This window comes from Ornithorhynchus anatinus, chromosome 1, assembly GCF_004115215.2.
Source record: "Ornithorhynchus anatinus isolate Pmale09 chromosome 1, mOrnAna1.pri.v4, whole genome shotgun sequence".
Taxonomy (NCBI): domain Eukaryota; kingdom Metazoa; phylum Chordata; class Mammalia; order Monotremata; family Ornithorhynchidae; genus Ornithorhynchus; species Ornithorhynchus anatinus.
In genome coordinates this window covers 93186014-93207997 of record NC_041728.1, presented here as the reverse complement: position 1 = coordinate 93207997, position 21984 = coordinate 93186014, and the positions used below count along the sequence as shown (strand labels likewise).

At 45.3% G+C, this 21984-nt stretch overlaps 1 protein-coding gene across 1 annotated transcript in view; it reads left to right on the top strand.

Moving 5' to 3' along the window:
- Nucleotides 1-1294: 1294 nt before the first annotated feature.
- Nucleotides 1295-21984, top strand: part of SMC6 (structural maintenance of chromosomes 6) — a 69686-nt gene continuing 48996 nt past the window's right edge. Inside the window, exons 1-10 of the mRNA XM_029076171.1 lie at nucleotides 1295-1397; nucleotides 5937-6085; nucleotides 8402-8519; nucleotides 9685-9790; nucleotides 12324-12460; nucleotides 17488-17549; nucleotides 19050-19130; nucleotides 19964-20065; nucleotides 20780-20899; nucleotides 21008-21106. Of these exons, the coding sequence (XP_028932004.1) occupies nucleotides 5942-6085; nucleotides 8402-8519; nucleotides 9685-9790; nucleotides 12324-12460; nucleotides 17488-17549; nucleotides 19050-19130; nucleotides 19964-20065; nucleotides 20780-20899; nucleotides 21008-21106 (969 nt within the window). The 5' untranslated portion in view covers nucleotides 1295-1397; nucleotides 5937-5941. The remainder of the gene's footprint in view (nucleotides 1398-5936; nucleotides 6086-8401; nucleotides 8520-9684; nucleotides 9791-12323; nucleotides 12461-17487; nucleotides 17550-19049; nucleotides 19131-19963; nucleotides 20066-20779; nucleotides 20900-21007; nucleotides 21107-21984) is intronic.

Genomic DNA, 21984 nt, shown 5'->3' with positions numbered 1-21984 from the left:
GGGCTGGGGGGGGCGAAACCGGAAACGAGGGAGGATGGGGGGCGGGGCGTCTTGTGCACCGACCGGCGAGGACCCGTCGCGCGCATGCGCACACACCCACTCCTTCCCCGACCAGCGAGGACCCACCGCGCGCATGCGCACACACGCACTCCTTCCTCGACCAGCGAGGACCCACCGCGCGCATGCGCACACACCCACTCCTTCCCCGACCAGCGAGGACCCACCGCGCGCATGCGCACACACCCACCCCCTCCCTTTTCTCGCACCGACGGGCGAGGAGCCATCGCGCGCATGCGCACGACCCACCTCTCTGCCCCCCCCCCCCCCCGCCCTTTCCCCTGGCGCTCCTCCCTCCTCCCGCTCCCCCTTCCACCGACCGGCGAGGACCCACCAAGCGCACGCGCACACACCCACCCACCCCTCCCTCCTTCCCCTCCTCCCCCCTCCCACTGACCGGCGAGGAACCAGGGCGCATGCGCACGACTCACCCCTCCCTCCCCCAGCGACCGGCGAGGACCCACCGCGCGCACGCGCATACACTCACCCCTCCCTCCCCGACCGGCGAGGACCCACCGCGCGCATGCGCACACACCCACTCCTCCCCCGACCGGCGAGGACCCACCGCGCGCACGCGCATACACTCACCCCTCCCTCCCCGACCGGGGAGGAGCCACCGCGCGCATGCGCACACACCCACCCCTCCTCTCTCCCCGACCGGCGAGGACTCTCCGCGCATGCGGACGACGCACCCCTCCCTCCTCCCCCACCGACCGGCGAGGAGCCACCACGCGCATGCGCGCACCCACCCACCTCCCCCTCCCTCCGCGACCGGCGAGGAGCCATCGCGCATGCGCACGACGCACCCCTCCCTCCGCCCGCGACCGGCGAGGAGCCTCCGCGCATGCGCACGACGCACCCCTCCCTCCTCCCCCACCGACCGGCGAGGAGCCACCACGCGCATGCGCGCACCCACTCACCTCCCCCTCCCTCCGCGACCGGTGAGGAGCCATCGCGCATGCGCACGACGCACCCCTCCCTCCGCCCGCGACCGGCGAGGACCCACCGCGCGCACGCGCATACAGTAACCCCTCCCTCGCCGACCGGGGAGGAGCCACCGCGCGCATGCGCGCACCTACCCACCCCCTCTCCCTCCGCGACCGGCGAGGAGCCATCGCGCATGCGCACGACGCACCCCTCCCTCCGCCCCCGACCGGCGAGGAGCCTCCGCGCATGCGCACGACGCACCCCTCCCCCCCTCCCCCAGCGACGGGCGAGGAGCCACCGGAAGTTGGGCGTTGGCGGGAGGGGCGGTTTGTGCAGAGCACTTCCGGTCCGCAGGACCTGCCGCTCGCACCTTGCGCCCCACGCTCTTCCCGCCGCTCCGCTCTCCAAAAAAGGTGGGAGATTTTTTTGGGGGGGGGGGGAGGTTTCCTCCCTTGGCTAAAAGATCTTGGTCCTGGGAGCCTCCTCTGCCTCCTTCCCTGTCCTCTAATAATGATCCCGAGGCTGCTGCTTCAGCGCTTCTTAGGTGCCCAGCACTGTTCTAATAATAATAATAATAATGTCGGTATTTGTTAAGCGCTTCCTCTGTGCAGAGCCCTGTTCCGAGCGCTGGGGGAGATACAGGGGAATCAGGATGTCCCGCGTGGGGCTCCCAGTCTTCATCCCCATTTTGCAGAGGAGGTCACTGAGGCCCAGAGAGGTGCAGTGACTTGCCCCCAGTCACCCAGCAGACAAGGGGCGGAGCTGGGATTTGGAATCTAATAATAATTATAACGATGGTGCTGTTTCTTAAGCGCTTACTAGGTGCCCAGCACTGTTCTAATAATAATTAGAACCCAATTATTAGAACCTCTGACTCCCAAGCCTGGGCATTTTCCCCTGAGCCACGCTGCTTCTCTAATAATCTTAGGGATGATGCTATTTCTTTAGTACTTCCTAGGTGCCCAGCACTGTTCTAAGCGCTGGGGAGAGACCCGAGGGAATCAGGCTGTCCCACGTGGGGCTCACAGTCCTCATCCCTGACGACTTGTTTTGCTTTGCTGTCCGTCCCCCCCATTTAGGCTGTGAGCCGTCTTTGGGCAGGGACTGTCTCTATCTGTTGCCCACCTGTCCATTCCAAGCGCTTCGTCCAGTGCTCTGCACACAGTAAGCGCTCAATAAGTACTACTGAATGAATGAATGAATGAATCCCCATTTTACAGGTGAGGTTACCGAGGCCCAGAGAAGTGAAGTGACTTGCTCAAGGTCAAACAGCAGACAAGTGGCAGAGCTGCGATTAAAACCCACATCCTGTGACTCTCAAGCCCGGGTTCTTTCCACTGAGCCACGCTGCTTCTCTGGCTTCCTCTTGGGGGCTGGTGACTTCTCATCCTCGTAATAATCGTTATGGTATTTGATGAGCTCTTACTGTGTGCCAAGCCCTGGTCTCGTCTGCTCTGCGGTTTGCCTTCTCATTCATTCAGTCGTATTTATTGAGCACTTACTGCGTGCAGAGCACTGGACTGAGCGCCTGGAAAGTACAATTCGGCAGCCTGTAGAGACGATCCCTGCCCAACGCTGGGCTCACGGTCTCGGGTTTGGGTCGTGTCTGGTGCCTGGTGTCAGAATTATTGGAGCTCTTAATAATAACGATAAGATTGTTAGGGTGTGCTGTTCCTTGTCAACGGTGACAAGGTGACACGGAATAGCAACTGGAGGGCTTAGTCTTGGGCTCTGCACACAGGCGGCCATTTGGGGGTGTGTACAAAATGGCTACAGTTGGTTGTGAGTACAGATTCACTCAATCATATTTAATAAGGGCTTACGGTGTGCAGATCACTTTTCAAAGCCCTTGGGAAAGTACAATACAACAAAAAAGAGCGACATTTCCTGCCCACAACGAGGTCACGGTTTTCCGGTGGGGGGGTGTGGTCACCAAGTCGTCAGTACTGTTCTGTGTTGTGTGCTTATTCTGTGCAGAGCACTCTACTAAGCTCTTGGGAGAGTATGACTAAATCGGGAATTAAGCCTGCACGCAGTAAGCACTCAGGAAATACTCTTGAATGAATTAGACTGGATCCCTAACCGTTGTTTGTTTGTTTTCTAATGGTATCTGTAAAGCGCTTACGATGTGCCAGTCACTGTACTAACCGCTGAGACAGATACAAACTAGTCAGGTTGGATACAGTCAGTGTCCCCCCATGGGACTCACAGTCTAAATCCCCATTTTACAGATGGGATAACTGAGGCACAGAGAAGTGAAGCGACTTGCCCGAGGCCACAGAGCAGACAAGTGGCAGAGCCGGCGTTAGAACCCCGGTCTGTCTGACTCCCAGGCCCGTGCTCCATCCACTAAGCCATGCTGCTCCTCCTAAGGGCTCTTGCAATCCAGTGGGAGAGACAGGCACGAAAATAAATTACGGATGGGAGGACATCCAGACAGAGTTGTCTTGAGAACAGGAGGAAATGTTAGGGTGCAGAGAGGGAGAGAGATCAGGGCTGGAGATGGAGATTTGGGAATCATCCGCACAGAGGTGGTAGTTGAAGCCATGGGTGCGAACGAGATCCCCAAGGGAGTGGGTGGAGATGGGGAATGGAAGGGGACTCGGAACCGAGTCTTGACGGGGGGCACCCGTAGTTACGGGGTGGGAGGCAGAAGGGAAACCCTTGAAAGAGACGGAGAAGGTGCGGTCACAGAGAGAGGAGGAGATCCAGGCAAGGACAGTTTCAGCGAAGCCGAGGTTGGATAATATCTCCAAGAGAAGGGGGCGGGCCGTAGTGTCGAAGGCAGCTGAGAGGTCGAGGAGGATTAAGACGGAATAGAGGCCGTTGGAATGGGCAAGGAGGAGATCATTTTTGACCTTTGATGGAGTGGTTTCTGTGGAGTGAAGAGAATGGAAGCCAGAATAGTGGTGGGAGGCCGGGGGCGGGGGCGTCCAGGAGAGAATCGGAAGAGAGGAACTGGAGGCAGTGTGCGTAGACAACTTGCTCAAGGAGTTTGGAGAGGAACGGTAGGAGGGAAATGGAGTCAAACGGCAGGGACTGTCTCTATCTGTTGCCGACTTGTTCGTTCCAAGCGCTTAGTACAGTGCTCTGCACATAGTAAGCGCTCAATAAATACTATTGAATTGAATGAATGAATGAGTGATGACTGGCGGGAGCTGTAGGATTGAAGGAAGGATTGTTTAGGATAGGGGAGAGATAAACAAATTTGAAAGCAGTGAAGGAAAAGCCATTGGAGAGCCAGCAGCTGAAGATGGCAGCCAGCAAGGGAGCAAGTGTTTTGGTAAGATGCAGTGGGATGGGATCAGGTGTGCAGGTGAAGAGAGTGGATTTTGAGAGAAGGCAGGAGATGTCCTCGTGAGATACTGCCAGGAAAGGCTGGAGAGTTAAAGAAGGAGCAGGAGGGTGGAAGGACGGGAGAGGTGCAGGGGAGATTTTATAGAGCTCACGCTTATTGTTTTCAATTTTCTCAATAGAGTCGGTGTCCAGGTCATTGGGAGCTAGAGATGCAGGAGATGGGAGTTAGAGGAGGGAGTTAAAAGTCTGGAATAACTGGTGAGGACAGTGGACATGGAGAAATCATTTTGCCGGGCAGAGGTAAAGCGGGTAGGAATGAATCTGCAGTGGACAAGGTTGGCCTGATATCTGGATTTCCTCCAGCAGCACTCTGTGGCTCGTGCATAAGAGCGAAGGAAGAGGACTGTAGATGCAATCCAGGCCTGTGGGTTAATAATAATAATAATAATAACAGTGTTGGTATTTGTTAAGCGCTTACTAGGTGCCGAGCACTGTTCTAAGCGCTGGGGGAGATACAGGGTAATCAGGTTGTCCCACGTGGGGCTCACACACTTTTAATCCCTATTTTACAGATGAGGGAACTGAGGCACAGAGAAGTTAAGTGACTTGCCCACAGTCACACAGCTGACAAGTGGCAGAGCCGGGAGTCGAACTCATGACCTCTGACTCCCAAGCCCAGGCTCTTTCCACTGAGAGATCAGAGAAGGGATAGTGGAGCGAGTGAGTTGAGGTCAGTAGTGGTGGAGTGTTTGAGGGCGTCCGTTTGATCACCGACAGAAGGTTAGTTAAGATGTGGAGGTGAACCGGGGCATGATGACTTGAGAAATTTGGATGGTTCATAGTACATAGGGTCGTACAGTGCTCTGTATGTAGTAAGCACTCTGTAAATACTATTGATTAGTTTCCAAAGCATATTCTAAAAATCTTAAGTACAGTTTTTTTCCTGCTGACTGACCTCACAGGGCCTCGATCTAAAACTTCTAAGAACCCTTGAAGACCTGAAAAGTTAAAGACCACTGAAGTTCTCTTTCATTTCAAGACTCATATTCGAACCATATTTGACTTTTAGATATGTTAAAGGTGATGGCTTGCAGAAACTCCTTTTCTTCCAGTTTCCTTTATGCCTTCTTAAAATTACCATTTAATGAGGAAGCATAAGATAGCTCTTTCTGCAGGTTTTAGTATTTTGAAACTTTTCTGCCTATTAAACTCTGTCCATTCATCATTTCATGCCTTGCTTCAGTAGACCCGAGCTAATTGCCATCCCCGTAGTAATCGATAATATTAAATGCTTACTACGGGCCAGCACAGTATGCTGTGATGGTGAAGATTCAAGGTAATGAAATCGTTAAGACAAAGCCCTTGTCCCACATGAGGTTCACAATGTAAAGGAACGAGAACAAGTAAATCTCCATTTTACAGATGACTGTATGCCCGTCAAAGGTAAGGGACTGTCTCTATCTGTTACCGATTTGTACATTCCAAGCGCTTAGTACAGTGCTCTGCACATAGTAAGCGCTCAATAAATATGAATGAATGAATGAATGAATGAGGCCCGGGGTGGCTAAGTGACTTGTCCAAGATTACGCAACAGTTTGTTTCATAAAGTTCCAGTGAGCTCATCAGCTTCTTGGCAAAAAACTTTTGCTTTTCAGGCCTCATGGGTAAGAGAAAAGATGAACATTTTCAAGAAGCCGGAAACCACAAAAGACCGAGACAAGAATCTGAGAATGAATCTGATACTGAGTTGGATGAGGACAAATATTTGCGGTCCCTGTCCAGTACTGCATCTAATTCTCAGGCGGTAAGGTATTAAAGTGCATTACGGGAGAGCACTCGATTATGTCTGTCATATGTCCCTCGAAATTGTGAGTGTATTGTGAATAGGTCATGGTAGGGTATAATTTTCCCATTGACTGGCATGGATATAGGCTTTGTACTCTGCTTTATTGTACACTTCCAAGCACTTATTGCAGTGCTTTACACACAGTAAGCACTCAGTGAATACCGCTGATTGATTCCAGAACGAGCGCCAGCGTAATGACCGAGCCCTAAAGGTTATCCTCTCAATCAGTCATATTTATTGAGCACTTACTGTGTGCAGAACACTGTACTAAGTGCTTTGGAGAGTACACTAAATGAGAGTTGGTAGACCCATTCCCTGCCCACAATGAGCTTACAGTCTAGAGGGGGAGACAGACATTCAATAGTATTTATTGAGCGCTTACTATGTGCAGAGCACTGTACTAAGCGCTTGGAATGTACAATTCAGCAACAGATAGAGACAATCCCTGCCCGTTGACGGGCTTACAGTCCAAGCTCCTTGTAAAGTTCCCTCTTTTCCATTCACCTTCAGGGCGGAATCCACTGTAAACCTCGTAATATGTCATTTACTTTAATGGTCGTCTCCCCCTTCAGTGGCTCATGTTCTCTGTGGGCAGGGAGCATGTCCGTCAACTCTACTGTAAGGTTCTCTGCCAACCAACTAGTGCAAACAGCGGCACACAGTAGGTGCTCGATTAAAAACACAAAACACTCATGACCCTCATGTATTTTCATATATCCATTGGCAGACATTAATCTAAATAAATAAATTAGAGATATGTACATAAGTGCTGGGGCTGAGGAATGGATTATGAAAAGGGAACCAATTAAAGGGCCCCAAATTATTCAGAATTGCGTTCTGGGCTATTCCCAACTTTTCGCTTGCACTCCCTCCTCCTCTGCTTCACCAAAGGCAGCGCGGAAAGCTGGAGCGGGAAAGAAGGCTGCAGTTAATGAACAGGACGTGAGGGAGAGGAGAGTGGCTAAATAGTTTTGGTTTGTGTTAAATGGTATTTAAGCACTTACTTTGTGTCAGGCACTGTTCTAAGCCCTGGGGGAGATACAAGGTAATCAGGTGTCCCACGTGGGGCTCACAGTTTTAATCCCCATTTAACAGATGAGGGAACTGAACCACTGAGAAGTGAAGTAATTTGTCCAAGGTCACATAGCTGACAAGGGGCAGAGCTGAGATCAGAGCCCAGGTCCTCTGACTCCCAGGCTCTGCCCCCTAGAAGACCACACAGAATTGGGTCAGGGGAGCTGGGGTAGCCAAAGTCACCGTAAGACCTCTCCCCTTCCGTACTGCCTCCCTCCTGAGCCTTGGACCAAGTGGAGAAGCTGGCCTGCAAGTCTTTGATTGGAAAGAGGCGCAGTGGAGGCAGAGTGAGGGAAGGAAAGGAAAGGCTGGGGAGAGAACTGACTTTCCTGAGACAGTTGGAAATAATGCTGGGCAGGGCTTAAGGCTTCTGGACCAGGCCAGCAATCCCTGTATGATTAATTTCAGGATTTTAGGTAATGTGATTGTTAGGGAGCTATGGTATACCTGAATGATCCTCATTGAAAGGGTAATTTTAAAAAGACCTAAACATATACAATGTTGGCAGTTCGATGGGGTTGAAAGCTCAGATAAAGCTTGGTTTTTACAGGATGCGAAATTGACACTTCTATAACTCCGTTGGAATGATAGTGCTTTTCTCTATAAGGAAATGAAATTCGTTGTTCTCTACTCAAAAGGTGCTAACCTTCTCACTGTGCCTCGGTCTCGCCGCCGACCCCTGGCCCGTGTCCTACCTCTGGCCCGGAACACTCTCCCTCCTCAAATCCACCAGACAGTCACTCGCCCCCTCTTAAAACCCTACTGAAGGCACACCGCCTCCGTCTCTTCCTGGCGAGACTGTGAGCCCACTGTGGGCAGGGATTGTCTCTATTGCCATATTGCACTTTCCAAGCACTTCAGCTCAGTGCTCTGCACACAGAAAGCGACCAATAAATACGATTGAATGAATGAAAAGGAAAAGCAAAGTTGACTATATTCTGGAGGATTCCGTAGACGACGGTTGTTGATTTTTAGTAGGGCTATAGTCATTAGAAATGGCAAACGATATGGATAGGGTATACTATCTCACTATAAAATTTTCATTTATCAGTGTTCTCCCAATTATCTGTAATGTCTAAAAACCTGAAAATTTTCACTGTTCTGTATTGATAAGCCTCCTGCTCCATTGTTTTCTTGTTCTCATTATTGAAAAATCTATTTTTGATTTCTGATTTTTATGTATTTTTCACAATCTCATAGACTTCAGGAGAAGTTGGGATAATTGAAAGTATTCAATTGAAGAACTTCATGTGCCACTCAATGCTTGGGCCCTTTAAATTTGGACCAAATGTTAACTTTGTGATTGGAAACAATGGAAGTAAGTATTATAATTTACATTTTCATTGATAACATTGGGATCTTGGATCATTTTAATCATAGTCACTGTTTGTTCCCCAGCTTTAAGGGTAACCTAGGTTGTAGTGCTCACCGTGGCAGAAATCATGTGCACAGCTATTGCTTCAGCTGCCATGTTGTCCAGAAAAGGTTGTGCTGTTGAAATATCGGAATTCTCCTGACACAGTCTAGGCAAAATGCATAAGGAAAACATGTATTTTGGTCTGAGTGTACTTGAGTTTTTACAGAGATTGGGAAGGCGGTCTCTAGTGATCTTGATTGTAATTTTAAAAGAAAAACCAGACATTTAGAACAGTAGGAAGTCATGACAGAGATAAAGTGATGAAATAAGTACGGGTCCAGGGGACAGAGTGGTTGAAAGAAAAGAAGAAAAATGGCAAATAAAAATATGAAGATGGAAAATGTACAGTGATAGTAAAAGGCAAAGAGATGCAGTAAGGGCTCAATAAATACCATAGTAACAATTATAATAATCGTGGTATACGTTGAGTGCTCACTCTGTGGTAAGCACTGTACTAAATGTTGAGGTAGATCCCATTTAATCAGGTTGGACATAGTCCGTGATCCACATAGAGCTCCCAGTCTAGAGGCGAGAGAAAACAGGTATTTAGTCTCCATTTTGAAAAGAGGTATGTGATTCGGACCGGAAGAGCATAGATCATAGAAGTGTGATTATTGGGGAAAAAAAAGCCTTATAGGAAACGAACTCAGTCCAAGCTAATAGTGAAGCAGAGTCATTTAAGCCTCGTTTTGAATTAAGTAGAAGCCACACTGTTTATGAACAAGTACCTATTTGTAAATGTTAGTATCTGGTACTGCCTTTTGTTTTCCATGCCCCTCCAAGAATGACAGCTGAGATTTCTGTTTCTGCTACCCTCAGCTAGGCCTACAGTGTTCCATTTCTAGAGGGGTTAAAAGAACCTCTAACTCTTAGCTATTGAAGCTGTGCTCACCCAAATCCAGCTTATCTGAGTGGGACACAAAGATAATCAGTGGACGGCAGTATACCCAAACAGCTTCTGTGTGGAGAGCTGAAATGAGGCAGTGGCACACAGTAAATACTGTAATTCTGCCCCAATGGTCACTAAATTGATTTAAAGCTTTTATGTTCTTTTTTTTATTTTCAGGTGGGAAAAGTGCTGTATTAACTGCTCTTATAGTTGGTCTTGGTGGAAAAGCAATCGCTACTAATCGAGGGTCTTCTCTGAAAGGGTTTGTCAAAGATGGAGAGAAGTAAGTGAACTGCATGCTGACTGTGGTGCTTAACATTTGTACCGGTTGAGAAACAGGCTGCAAATTATTCACAAGTGGAGAACAACCTATGTGAGTTGGTTAATACTGTAACATTTAACACATCCCATAGGACCACATTTTTTGGGTTCCGACGGAAAATTCATCTAGCATACCTGAGATATTGAGTGGAGGCACAGCGAGAGCTGGGCTGGCAGGGCATGAGGTCCAGGAGTCAAAGGTGGAATGAGTGACCACCACATTGACTCCGGACACCTCGATTTGCTCAGGGGGGAGCTTTTTTTGAGGGTTTAATTACTCTGAAGGTCCACTAATGAGAAGGATGAGACTCTCAGGTCCTTCATCTCCCCTCTCATCAAGGTATAGCGGTGGAGCAAAACTATCTAGTTGTGCCACTAGAGTAAGGATGTAAACATGAATAAAAATATTCATGGAGATTGAAGCATTTTGATTTATTGTCCTTGCCCTCTATGCTTGTGCAGAACAGAATTAAATCAATATTGCCTCATTACAGAACACAGTCTAAGTCCAGTCTGTTAGAAAAGATTTAAACTCACGTCTGCAATATAAATCCAATTTTCAAAAACATTTCAAGAATTATGATCAGCCGTATTTATTGGTGTGATATTTAAAGCATCATTATTATTATTACATTTATTAAGTGCTCACTATGTGCCAAGCACTGTACTAAGGACTGGGGTAAATACAGACTAAACAGGCTGGACCTGTTCCCGATCCCACATGAGACTCACAGTCTTAGTAAGTGGAAGTAGGATTTATTCCCCGTTTTACAGATGAGAAAGCTGAGACAGAAGTGAAGGGACTTTTGCCCAAGGGCACAAGGCAGTCAAATGTTAGAGCCAGAATTAGAACCCAGATCCTCTGACTCCCAGGCCTGGAGTATTTCCATGTAAGCCTGTTTTCAGTGACTTTGAGAAAATATATTTTATTTTTCTACAGTTTTTCATGTTGACTGCAGTACTAAGAAGAAGGCTTGATTCTTCATACTTTCAAATATCTCATTAAATTTGGATTTATTTTTCTTTTTTCAGTTTTATTTTTACTGCACAGAAAAATGCAGGGGTATACTAGTAGGATTAGGTATACCTGCAATGCGAAAGCACTTTTGGTGGGGGTATAAATATTTTTATCATTTCTTTTACCAGATGAGACATTCCCTAATATTAGATCACTAAGTAAAGTTTGTATAATAGTGTAGTTGAATCTTTTAAAACATAATGCTACTTAACACAATCTTAATAATAATAATAATAATAATAATGTTGGTATTTGTTAAGCGCTTACTATGTGCCGAGCACTGTTCTAAGCGCTGGGGTAGACATAGGGGAATCAGGTTGTCCCACGTGGGGCTCACAGTCTTAATCCCCATTTTACAGATGAGGGAACTGAGGCACGGAGAAGTTAAGTGACTTGCCCACAGTCACACAGCCGACAAGTGGCAGAGCTGGGATTCGAACTCATGAGCCCTGACTCCAAAGCCCGTGCTCTTTCCACTGAGCCACGCTGCTTCTCAAGTCTTTGGACCTTAAGATCTTAAGATCTTAAGATCTTAAGTCTTTGGACCAGTAAGAATTGGAACGTTGCATGGCTCAACATCATCCATGGTATTTATTGAGCTATTGCTGTGTGCATGGTACTGCAGTATAGCATAGTGGATTGAGCACAGGCCTGGGAGTCAGAAGGTCATGGGTTCCAATCCCAGCTCTGCCACTTGCCTGCCGTGTGACTTGGGGCAAATTATTTCACTTCTCTGGGCCTCAGTTACCTCATCTGTCAAATGGGGATTGAGACTATCAGCCCCACATGGGACAGGGACTGTGTCCAACCTAAGTTGCTTATATCTACCCCAGCGCTTAGTACAGTGCCTTGCACATAGTAAGCGCTTAACAAATGCCATAATAATAACTTGCATCTCCTGCACCTTCTCATTTGTCCCTCTGGCTCAATATAGGTATTAATACCCGGGATCATAAAAGTTGGCAAAAGCTAAATTCACATCCTACAGTACCAAAGGAGAAAAATCTGTTTCCGTGAATGCCATCTCCTAAGTTCTCTAGATCATTTTTGATAGTCTTTGTGTTATTTAGGAAGTGGGTGTATAAAAATGCAAAGACTTATTATAGTGCATTGGAAAAAACAATGGAACATTCATTTCAGTGGTTCACTAATAGCCACCAACCAGATATTCAAGTGTGAGACTAGGCCTTGAATGTTATGGGAATAACAAAAATTTCAAAATGTTTTTTCCCTGGAAACAGGATCCATTTTTTTTTTAGGTGCTTTGGTTTTTTTTCTAGACTTCCTGTGGGTTCTTACCATGATCCTGTCAGTTCCCATATTAAGACCCTCACCAGAAGCAAGCTTTGAACATTTAAAACCATTTTTAAAAGAACAGTTTTGGTGAAGTGGACCAAGTTTCAATTTTAAAAATCAGATTAATAAGCACAAACATAGGATGTCTAAGGACTTACTAAAATACGTTAACTGCTTCTAGTTCTGCTGATGTCTTAATAACATTACGGAACAGAGGTGGCGACGCTTACAAGCCACAGGTGTTTGGCGACTCGATTACCGTGCACCAGCACATTACCGTGGAGGGGAATCGAAGTTATAAACTGAAAAGCAAAACAGGTTTGTGATGGGTTCCTTTATTTTGTATTATAAATTCCAGTTACTATGTCATTTGGAGAGATCAGCTAGGGTTTGGAAGGATTTTTCTCTCTGGAAGGTGTCAGTTTCTTTAAACTCCTTCTTGATGAAACTGGGTAACTAGGATATGGTATGTGCCTCCAGATTGAAAAGCAATTCGGTGCTCCTGATTCCAAAATACAATGCACATACTAATGGCAGAACAGGACACGTGGGAAGTTGAAACGAATGTAGTTGGTGCCTCATTTTGCACCACCTGCCCCACGCAGTTCCAACCACACACTATAGGATGTGGCTGGCATAGATCTATGTGGAAGGAAGAAATGGAGAAAGCATGTGCCTGGTAGATTACAGGAGAGAAAAACAGGAATACAATGGGGAAAAAACCAAACAGGAAATATAGGGAAGAGAGAAAGATAAAAAAAAGTCTGGCTTTGTGAAGCAGGGAATAATATGCTGCCACAAATGACAGTGTAATTTTGGGATGGGCATTGAACAGCAGTAATGGTAGTTGTAATAGCACTTATCACGCACTTACTGTTTGCAAAGCACTAGACTAAGTACTTGGAAAGAATATCAGTCAATCAGTTGTATCTATTGATCATTTCTGTGTGTAGCACACTATACCTAGCATTTGGAAGAGTACAATACAATAATATAGTGGACGTTTTCCCTGCCACACGAGTTTACGGTCTGCTGGGGAGAGACAGCTATTAATATAAATAAATACATTACAGGTATGAATCTAAGTGCTTTGGGGCTGGGAGGGGAGATGAATAAAGGGAGCAAGTCAGGTCAACGCAGAAGGGAGTGGAAAAAAATGAAAAGAGGGTTTAATCAGGGATAGCCTCTTGGAAGAGATGTTCAGTAAGGCTTTGAAGTTGAGGAGAGTAATTGTCTGTCGATTATGAAGAGGGAGGGCATTCAAGGCCAGAGGCAGGACTTGGGCGAGAGGTCAGTGGCGAGATAGACGAGACTGAGGTATGGTGAGAAAGTTGGCATTAGAGGATCCAAGAGAGCGGGCTGGGTTGTAGGAGATCAGCGAAGTGAGGTAGGAGACGGTAAGATGATTGAGGCCTTTAAAGTCAATGGTGTGGAATTTCTGTTTGATGCAGAGGTGGATAGGCAGCCAGTGGAGGTTCGGGAGGAGTGGAGAAACATGGCCTGACTGTTTTTGTAGAAAAATGATGCAGGCAGCAGAGTGAAGTGTGGACTGGAATAGGGAGAGACAGGAGGCAGGGAGGTCAGCAAGGAGGCTGATACAGTAATCAAGGCGGAATAGGATAAATACTTGAATTAATTGGGTAGCAGTTGGGGACAGATTTTAGCAATGTTGTGGAGGCTGAACCGACTGGATAAGGAGGGCATAATTCAGATATGAAGGGCAGAAAAAGAATATGGAGTTGGGAATTAGATACTGTCTCTCTTCACTGAGGGGGGGCTCACAATCAGTAAAAAAGGGGAGATGAGACTGGCATGACACATAAGGAGAGATGAAGCAAAACCCTAAAAGGACATGACAAAAACAAAGATCAGGAGGGTACTGTAGCAAGAGGAGCACAGTTTCATTTTCTGCATTTCTCAGTTTATAGTCAAAACCGTGGCCAGAGTGGTGGCTACAGCAGCAGCTACCACAGTCTTCCAGGGAACGTGTCTACCAACTCTGTTCTTATTGTACTCCCGAACCCTGAATATAGTGCTCTGCACACAGTAATCCCTTAATAAATACCACTGATTGATCTCGATTGATCGAGAAACAGCCTGGCCTCGAGGCAAGAGCACCGGCTTAGGAGTCAGAGGACGTGGGTTCTAATCCTGGCTCCACCATTTGTCGGCTGTGTGACCGGCAAGCCACTTAACCTCTCTGTGCCTCAGTTACCTCATCTGCGAAATGGGGATTGAGTGTAAGCCCTATGTGGGATTTCGACGAAGGGATAGGGGAGCGAGTGAGTTGACTTCAGTGAAGATGTTGAGAACGTCTCTCTGGTCTTCAAGGGAGGTAGTTTAAGAATGAAGGCCAAGTGGGACGTGATGAGTTGAGAGAAAATTGGATGGGGTCCAGAGATCAGGGGCCTCTGTGAAGGAAGAGTACAGATTTATGGGGCGGAGGTCTGTGGGAGAGGAAGCAAGTGAGGAGGCTGTGGTCAAATAGAGGGATTTCAGAGCAGATGAGGGTAGAGGTTGTACTGTACTCTCTCTAAGTGCATAGTACAGTGGTTTGCATACAGTAAGTAATCAGTAAATACCATGGATTGATTCTCATTTTTTTTCAATTTGTAATTATTGAGTAGTAATCTAATTCCCACAACTTCCGCTTATTCCATAGCTCTGCTGTCTAGTTGCCTACACCCTCTCCCATCATTCATTTGGCTCTTTTCAGCTTGTACGTATCAGCTTGTAGTTTTTCGCCCCTTCCAAGGACATCTTCTGACTCTACCTGACTCTTTTCGTCTTTGAGCTCTTGCTCCCACTTTTCCCCTTGCCTGAAACTCCCTCCTTCTTCAGTCCTCCAGACCACAGCTCTCTCCATTTTCAAAGCCTCTTAAAACCCCACCTTCTTCAAGAAGTCTTTCTGATTTACCTAACCCTAAGTCACACCTTCCCACAGCTGTCCTTATGACTTAGAAAGTTGTTTACCTATCACCAGGACTTAGGCGTATATATTTTTTTCAGTTATGCATTCATTCAGCTATTTCTACCTGCTGAACTTGAGCCCCATGAGAGACAAGGACTGTGTCTGAGCTGATTGCCTTGGATCCACCCATGTGTTTAGTAATAATAATAATAATAATAATGTTGGCATTTGTTAAGCGCTTATGTTAAGTGATTTGCCCACAGTCACACAGCTGACAAGTGGCAGAGCTGGGAGTCGAACTCATGACCTCTGACTCCGAAGCCCAAGCTTTTTCCACTGAGCCACATTTTACAACACATAGTAAGGGTTCAACAGCTACCACATTTACTATTATTATACTTTTATCACTACCTGTTATATCCTCGTAATATCATCCCGAGCAGGGAATGTGTCTCTTGTACTCTCCGAAGCGGGGAAATGTGTCTGTTGTACTCTCCGAAGCACTTAGTACAGTTTTCTGCATTTGGTAAGCGCTCTATAAATACAACTGATTTATTGATTGATTGTTCTTCCTCCCAGTCTCTGTCTCCCTGCCATCCCTATTAGGCTTGTAAGTCCCTTGGGGGCAGAGACTTTATCTTTTGTTTCTGGTATACCCTCCTAAAAACAGTGCACTGCACACAATAGTAGTAGTGGCATTAACCGTGTCACCACGGGCTGCACATTCGTCTCCATACAATAAAATGCCCTTTCCTCTCCATCCAAACTGCTATCACGCCGATCCAAGTGCTTCTTATATGCCGCCGTGACTACTGCATCAGCTTCCTCACTGACCTCCCTGCCTTCTATCTCTCCACACTCCAGTTCTGATACAAGTTTGCTTGCCAGGATCATTTTTCGGAAAAAAACATTCAGTCCGTATCTCTCCAGTACTCAAAAACCTCCAGTGGTTGTTCTTCCACCGCCACATTAAACAGAGACGCCTTATCATCAGCTTTTAAGCAGTCAGTCAGCCCTCCCTTCCTACTTGCCTTGCTGATTTCATTCATTTATTCTCCTTGTGGGCAGAGATTGTGCCTACCCACTTGGTATTGTACTCTTCCAAGCACTTAGCACAGTGCTTTGCATACAGTAAACGCTTGGTAAGTACCACTGATTGATTATTAGGCACTCAGTACACACCACTGATTGAATAATTGTCTTTTTCAGGTCTCACAAGTCCTTGCGTCCTCATTTCTTAGCTACCTCTCCTTTCCCTCACTTCCTCACCCTAATCAAAAGATTGGTACACCGACTAATCAACAGTATGTACTGAGCACCTACTGCGTGCAAAGTACTGTAATAAGCATTTGGAAGAGCACGATAATTAGTAGGTATGATCCTTGCCCTCGAGGAGCTTACGATACAGGACGGAGACAGATGTTAAATTATTGGCAGGAGGAAACAATAAATGATGAAGAAATTTACCGTAGTGCAGTGGGAAGTTGTAAGTGTTTAGGTTATGCAGAAGGGCTGAAGTTCCAGTTTGGGAAGATTTAAGGTAGGGAAATGAGACCTCGACCAGAGAGACTTCCTGGAAGTGATGTAATTTCAAAAGGGCTTTGAAGGTGGGTGAGAAAACGGTCTGCCGGATGTGAGGGAGGAGGAGGTTCTGGGCAAAAGGGAGCGTGTGATTGAGCAAGGGGTGAATGGTGGGAAAGAAGAGAATAAAGTACAGTGAATAGGTTGGCTTGAGAGGAACGAATTAAAGTGAGCTGGGGTGTAGTGGGAGAAGAGCGAGGAGAAGTAGTGGGAAGAAGAGTGATTGCCTTAAAGCAAATGGTCAGGAGTTTCTGCTGGAGGCGGAGAGGACTTGGGCAACCTTTGGAAGCTTTTGAAGAGTGGAAAGACCTGCCCAGAACTCAGTTTTAGAAAAATGACCCTAGGCAGCAGAGAAAAGAATGGGCTGCAGAGGAGAGAGACTAGAGGCAGGAAAGTCAGTGAGGAGACTGTTGTGGTAGTCAGGAGGCTGAGAGAAGTGGATTTCAGACTGTAAGATCACTGTGGGCAGGGAATACGTCCGTAATATTGTTATACTATACTCAGCACTTAGCACAGCGCTCTGCACACAGTAAATGCTCAATAAGCACAATCGATCAAATTTTAAAATTTTGCATGAGGTGAAATTTTATTTTGCTGTGGAGAGGACATTTTCTTGGGTATTCTGTATTAAAAATCTGTCAGAATAAAAAATTTCGGGGTGGTTTCTTGAGATTTGTTCCAACAAGAGTTTATTGTAAGCATGTTTGGCAGCCTCTTGATAGATTATGGAAAAAATAAATTTGAAGATGCTTTATTAGTCAACAGAGAAACTGAATTGAAAAAGCATAATTTTAAATGATTTTTTTTCCTTTTTTGCTACATTCATTTTGTGGTATCCCCTCCCTACCTTTAGGAAGCCTGGTGTCTTGTAAGAAAGAAGAACTTATTGCAATTCTTGATCACTTTAACATCCAGGTAACTCCTAAAATCATTTGTCACATGAGTTTATAATGTGTCTTTGCTTCGCAGCAGGCCGCAGTAGAAAGAGTCCAGGAGAAGACATCAATTTGAGTTGTCTGCGGGACATCCAAGTAGATATATCTTGAAGACAGAAGGAAATGCGAGACTGCAGGGAAAGAGAGGTCAGGGCTAGATATGTAGATTTAGGAATCATCTGCACAGGAATGGTAATTGAAGCCATGTGAGTGTATGACTTCTCCAAGAGAGTGGATTTAGGGAGAGAATAGAAGGGGACCCAAAACTGAGCCTTGAGGGACCGCAACTGTCAGAGGGCAGGAGGCAGAGGAGGAGTCAGCAAAAGAGACTGAGAAGGAGCAGTCAGAGAGATAGGAGAACCAAGAGAGGACAGGGTCAGCAAATCTAAGGTTGGATAATGTTTCAAGTAGAAGGGGGTGGTCTGCAGTGTCAAAGACAGCTGAGAGGTCTAGGACAATTAGGTTGGAGTAAAGGCCGTCACATTTAGCAAGAAGAAGGTCACTTGTTACCCAAGAGAGGGCTGTTTCTGTGGAGTGAAGTGGAGGGAAGCCAGATTTCAGGGGGATCTAGGAGAGAATTGAAGACTAGGAAGTGGAGACAGTGGTTGTGAACAACTCTCTCAAGAAGTTTGGAAAGAAATGGCAGGAGAGAGAGAGGGTGATAACTGGAGGGAGTCTTGGAGTCAAGGGGGGGTATTTTTAGGATAGAGGAGACATAAGCACATTTGAAAGCAGTGGGGAAGAAGCCGTTAGAAAGTGAGCAGTTGAAGACGGTAGTCAAGGAGGGACGAAGGAAGGGTGGGAGTGTTTTAAAAAAGGATGGCGTCAGAGCATAACAGGGCAGGGAGGTAGAATGAGGGAGGAGGCAAGGGATTTCATTTAGAGTTATTGCAGGGATCATAGGGAGAGTCAAAAAGGATGGAGGAACAAGGGGGGGATTCAAAAGGAGCAGGGGAGATTTTAGGGAGATCATGCCTGATGATTTCAATTTTGTTGATGAAGTAGGTGGCCAGGTCATTAGGGGAAAGAGATGGTGGGGGGTGGGGGAGCAGGAAATTTGAGAAGGGAGTTTAATGTCTGGAACAGCTGGTGGGGGCAATGGGTGTGGGAGCGAATTAGGAAGGAGAAGAATTTTACATATGTGCATGTACTTATGTACATATCCATAATGTAGTTTAATGTCTGTCTTTCCCTCTAGATTGTAAGTTTGTGGGCAGAGACCATGACTACCTGCTCTGTTTTATCCTACTTTCCCAGGCATTTTGTACGGTGCTCTCACCCAATAAGCGGTCAGTAATTTCGTCGACTGATGCTCTGGACATCATCCTATTCCCGCATTGTTCTAATAGCATCAGTCAGCACTGGGTAGTTTATAAAAGCAACTTAGAATGAAAAAAATAATTGACCCCTGACTGAGGATCCTTGTTAGCCCCATTTCACTTTATTTAGGGGTCCTTGAAGTTCTTTCTTTGTATTTCAGGTGGATAATCCAGTTTCGGTTTTAACACAAGAGATGAGTAAGAGCTTCTTGCAAACAAAAAATGAAGGTGATAAATACAAAGTAAGGACCATTTCAAATTCGATGTCATTACCTGAGAGAGATGCCTTTTTAGATACGTAAAATAGACGATACAGATCTTAACTTTTCCTGATCAGACTGACAGTGGAGACAATTTTATATAACAATACTCATTATTAAACTGTGAAAATGGTTCACAAGAACGAGAGTACTTTTACCATGCAAAGCTGTTGTTTTCTTTAATAGAAAAATAAATGAATCTTTCAGAGATAGTTTTTTCTGAAAGTAAATGAGGAAGATTTGACAGGAAACCACCACTTTTTTCTTTCTAATGTGGGTTTAATTTGCTATTTTAATCTGGACTACTTTAGAACTTCGCAGTTTATAATGCATAGCATTCATAACTCGGTAATTGGTGTTAACGTTAAATATTTTTATGTGGATCTTTAAAAGCATTAAAATGGTTTTGTATTTGATTGACAGTGTCCTGATTCAAAAGATAACATTGAGTGATGTGAAAGTATTGTACGTGTGCCTTTTGTGGGAGCAGATTATAACGAAGACTGAGAAATTTACTTTAGTCCTTTTGCCTTAAAGGTGGCTGAATAGTTAAAAAGTGTTTCATAGTAGAATAACATGGGGTGTATCTTGCTTTCAACAATATATAAGGAGACCTGCAAAAAAGTTTGTGATTACAAAGTGCAATGCGTTAAGGAAATTTGAACATTTGATGGAACTTTTGGCTTAGGTCCTTATGAAATATTGGTAAATTGGAAAATTAGTATTCAGGAAGATTGATTTTTTTTTCCACATGTAATTCTCCAGTACAGTGCTGGAAAGTGCCCATTTAACGAAGTTTTTATGTTCTCGTTTAGTTTTTTATGAAAGCAACCCAGCTTGAACAGATGAGAGATGATTACTCATACATTATGGAGAAAAAAGCAAGGACACATGATCAGATAGAACAAGGAGGGGAGGTATGAAAACTGCTATTCTAAATCTTAAATGGAAACGCGTTTCCTAAATATCCTGCAATTAACAGAATGAAATCAGAGATTCCCGGGAGAGGTGTTGAGGACATGGTAACTTAATTTTTGGAATATCCGTTTAATTTGATATCGAACTCTGTCCAAATCCAATTACCTTGTTTCTACCCCAGCACTTAGCACAGTGCCTGCCACGTAGTCTGTGCTTAACAAATACAGTAATTATGAATTATTATTAATTTTAGTTCACATCAGGGTATCTTTTACAAAATCCTTTATTGAGGGATACATTTTGAAATACATGATTAAAAAATAATAATAATGTTGGTATTTGTTAAGCGCTTACTATGTGCAGAGCACTGTTCTAAGTGCTGGGTAGATACAGGGTAATCAGTTTGTCCCACGTGAGGCTCACAGTCTTAATCCCCATTTTACAGATGAGATAACTGAGGCACAGAGAAGTGAAGTGACTTGCCCACAGTCACACAGCTGACAAGTGGCAGAGTAAAGGTCCTGTGGAACGTTTTTAAAAGAATATTCTCATATCAGTAAGGTGTGGCACACAGAGGGATTCAGTCGAAATCCCCCAAATTTGCACAGATTCTATTTTTAACAACAAACCTAACAAAGCCAATTGAATAGCTATATTTTCATTTCTTGTGGTTCAGCCATGAAAACCTTTTTTTTTTTTTTTTTTTGGTAAAGTGTCTTTTAGAACTAAAGCGAAACTGTGTGGAAAAAGAGGAACTTTTCAAAAGCATTGTTGCCTTGAGTGAATTGAAAGTGAAGTTGGAGAATTTGAAGCATGAAATGGCTTGGGCAGTGGTAATTTCTTCTTGAATAATCATTTTCACAGTTGGAATATATTTATTTGCATTTATGCTTTCTAAGTAATTTATCCCAGAATGCATTACTGAGTAATATTTCTCTTAGGTTGGTGAAATTGAAAAACAAACCAAGGAAATGAGAAGTATTATTAAAGAGGAAGAAAGCCGAAATATGCGGTATAATCAGAAGCTGTTGGATTGTGAGGTAAGCATTTTTTGTTCACTTATGTCGCCTTTGGTTGTTTGACTTCTCTGCAGTGGTGCAAGAGTTTTGATTTTGTGCCTTTATGGTAACATTTTTGGCTCATGACCCTTATTCCGTCCATATGATTGATGACCACCAGATGAATCTTTACAATTTGAATGAGTTAGATTTTATTCTTTCACCTTCGTTTCCAAACAGATTATCTCGATTAGCTGGGAATAAGTCGCTTTGGGTCGGATGCACAGGTAGAATTCCTGCCGTCTCTTTCGCACCCTCTATAGCTGTGTGAAGACAAAAATTAAGAAGGGAAGTCTATTCCGAGTGAAGCAATATATTACATTTTAAAACACTTGATTCATGTTAGGCCCGTCTTTCGGATTCTGAGGAAATTGCGTAAACATATTTTTGGAAACTTTGGAATCAGTCAACATCATCCATGGTATTTATTGAGCTCTTGTTGTGTGCATAGCACTGCAGTAAAGCATAGTGGATTGAGCACGGGCGTGGCAGTCAGAAGGTCATGGGTTCCAATCCCAGCTCTGCCACTTGCCTGCTGTGTGACTTTGGGCAAGTTACTTCACTTCTCTGGGCCTCAGTTACCTCATCTATAAAATGGGGGATTAGGACTGTGAGCCCCATGTGTAGGACAGGGACTGTGTCCAACCCGATCACCTTGTCTCTACCCCAGTGCTTAGAACAGTGCTTGGCACATAGTAAGCACTTAACAAATATCACACTACTATTAGTAATTATTATTACTTAAGTCCTTGGGAGAGTTAGCCCGGGAAGCAGCGTGGCTCAGTGGAGAGAGCAAAGCCTTAGGTGTCAGAGGTCGTGGGTTCTAATCCTGGCTCTGCCACTTGTCAGCTGTGTGACTT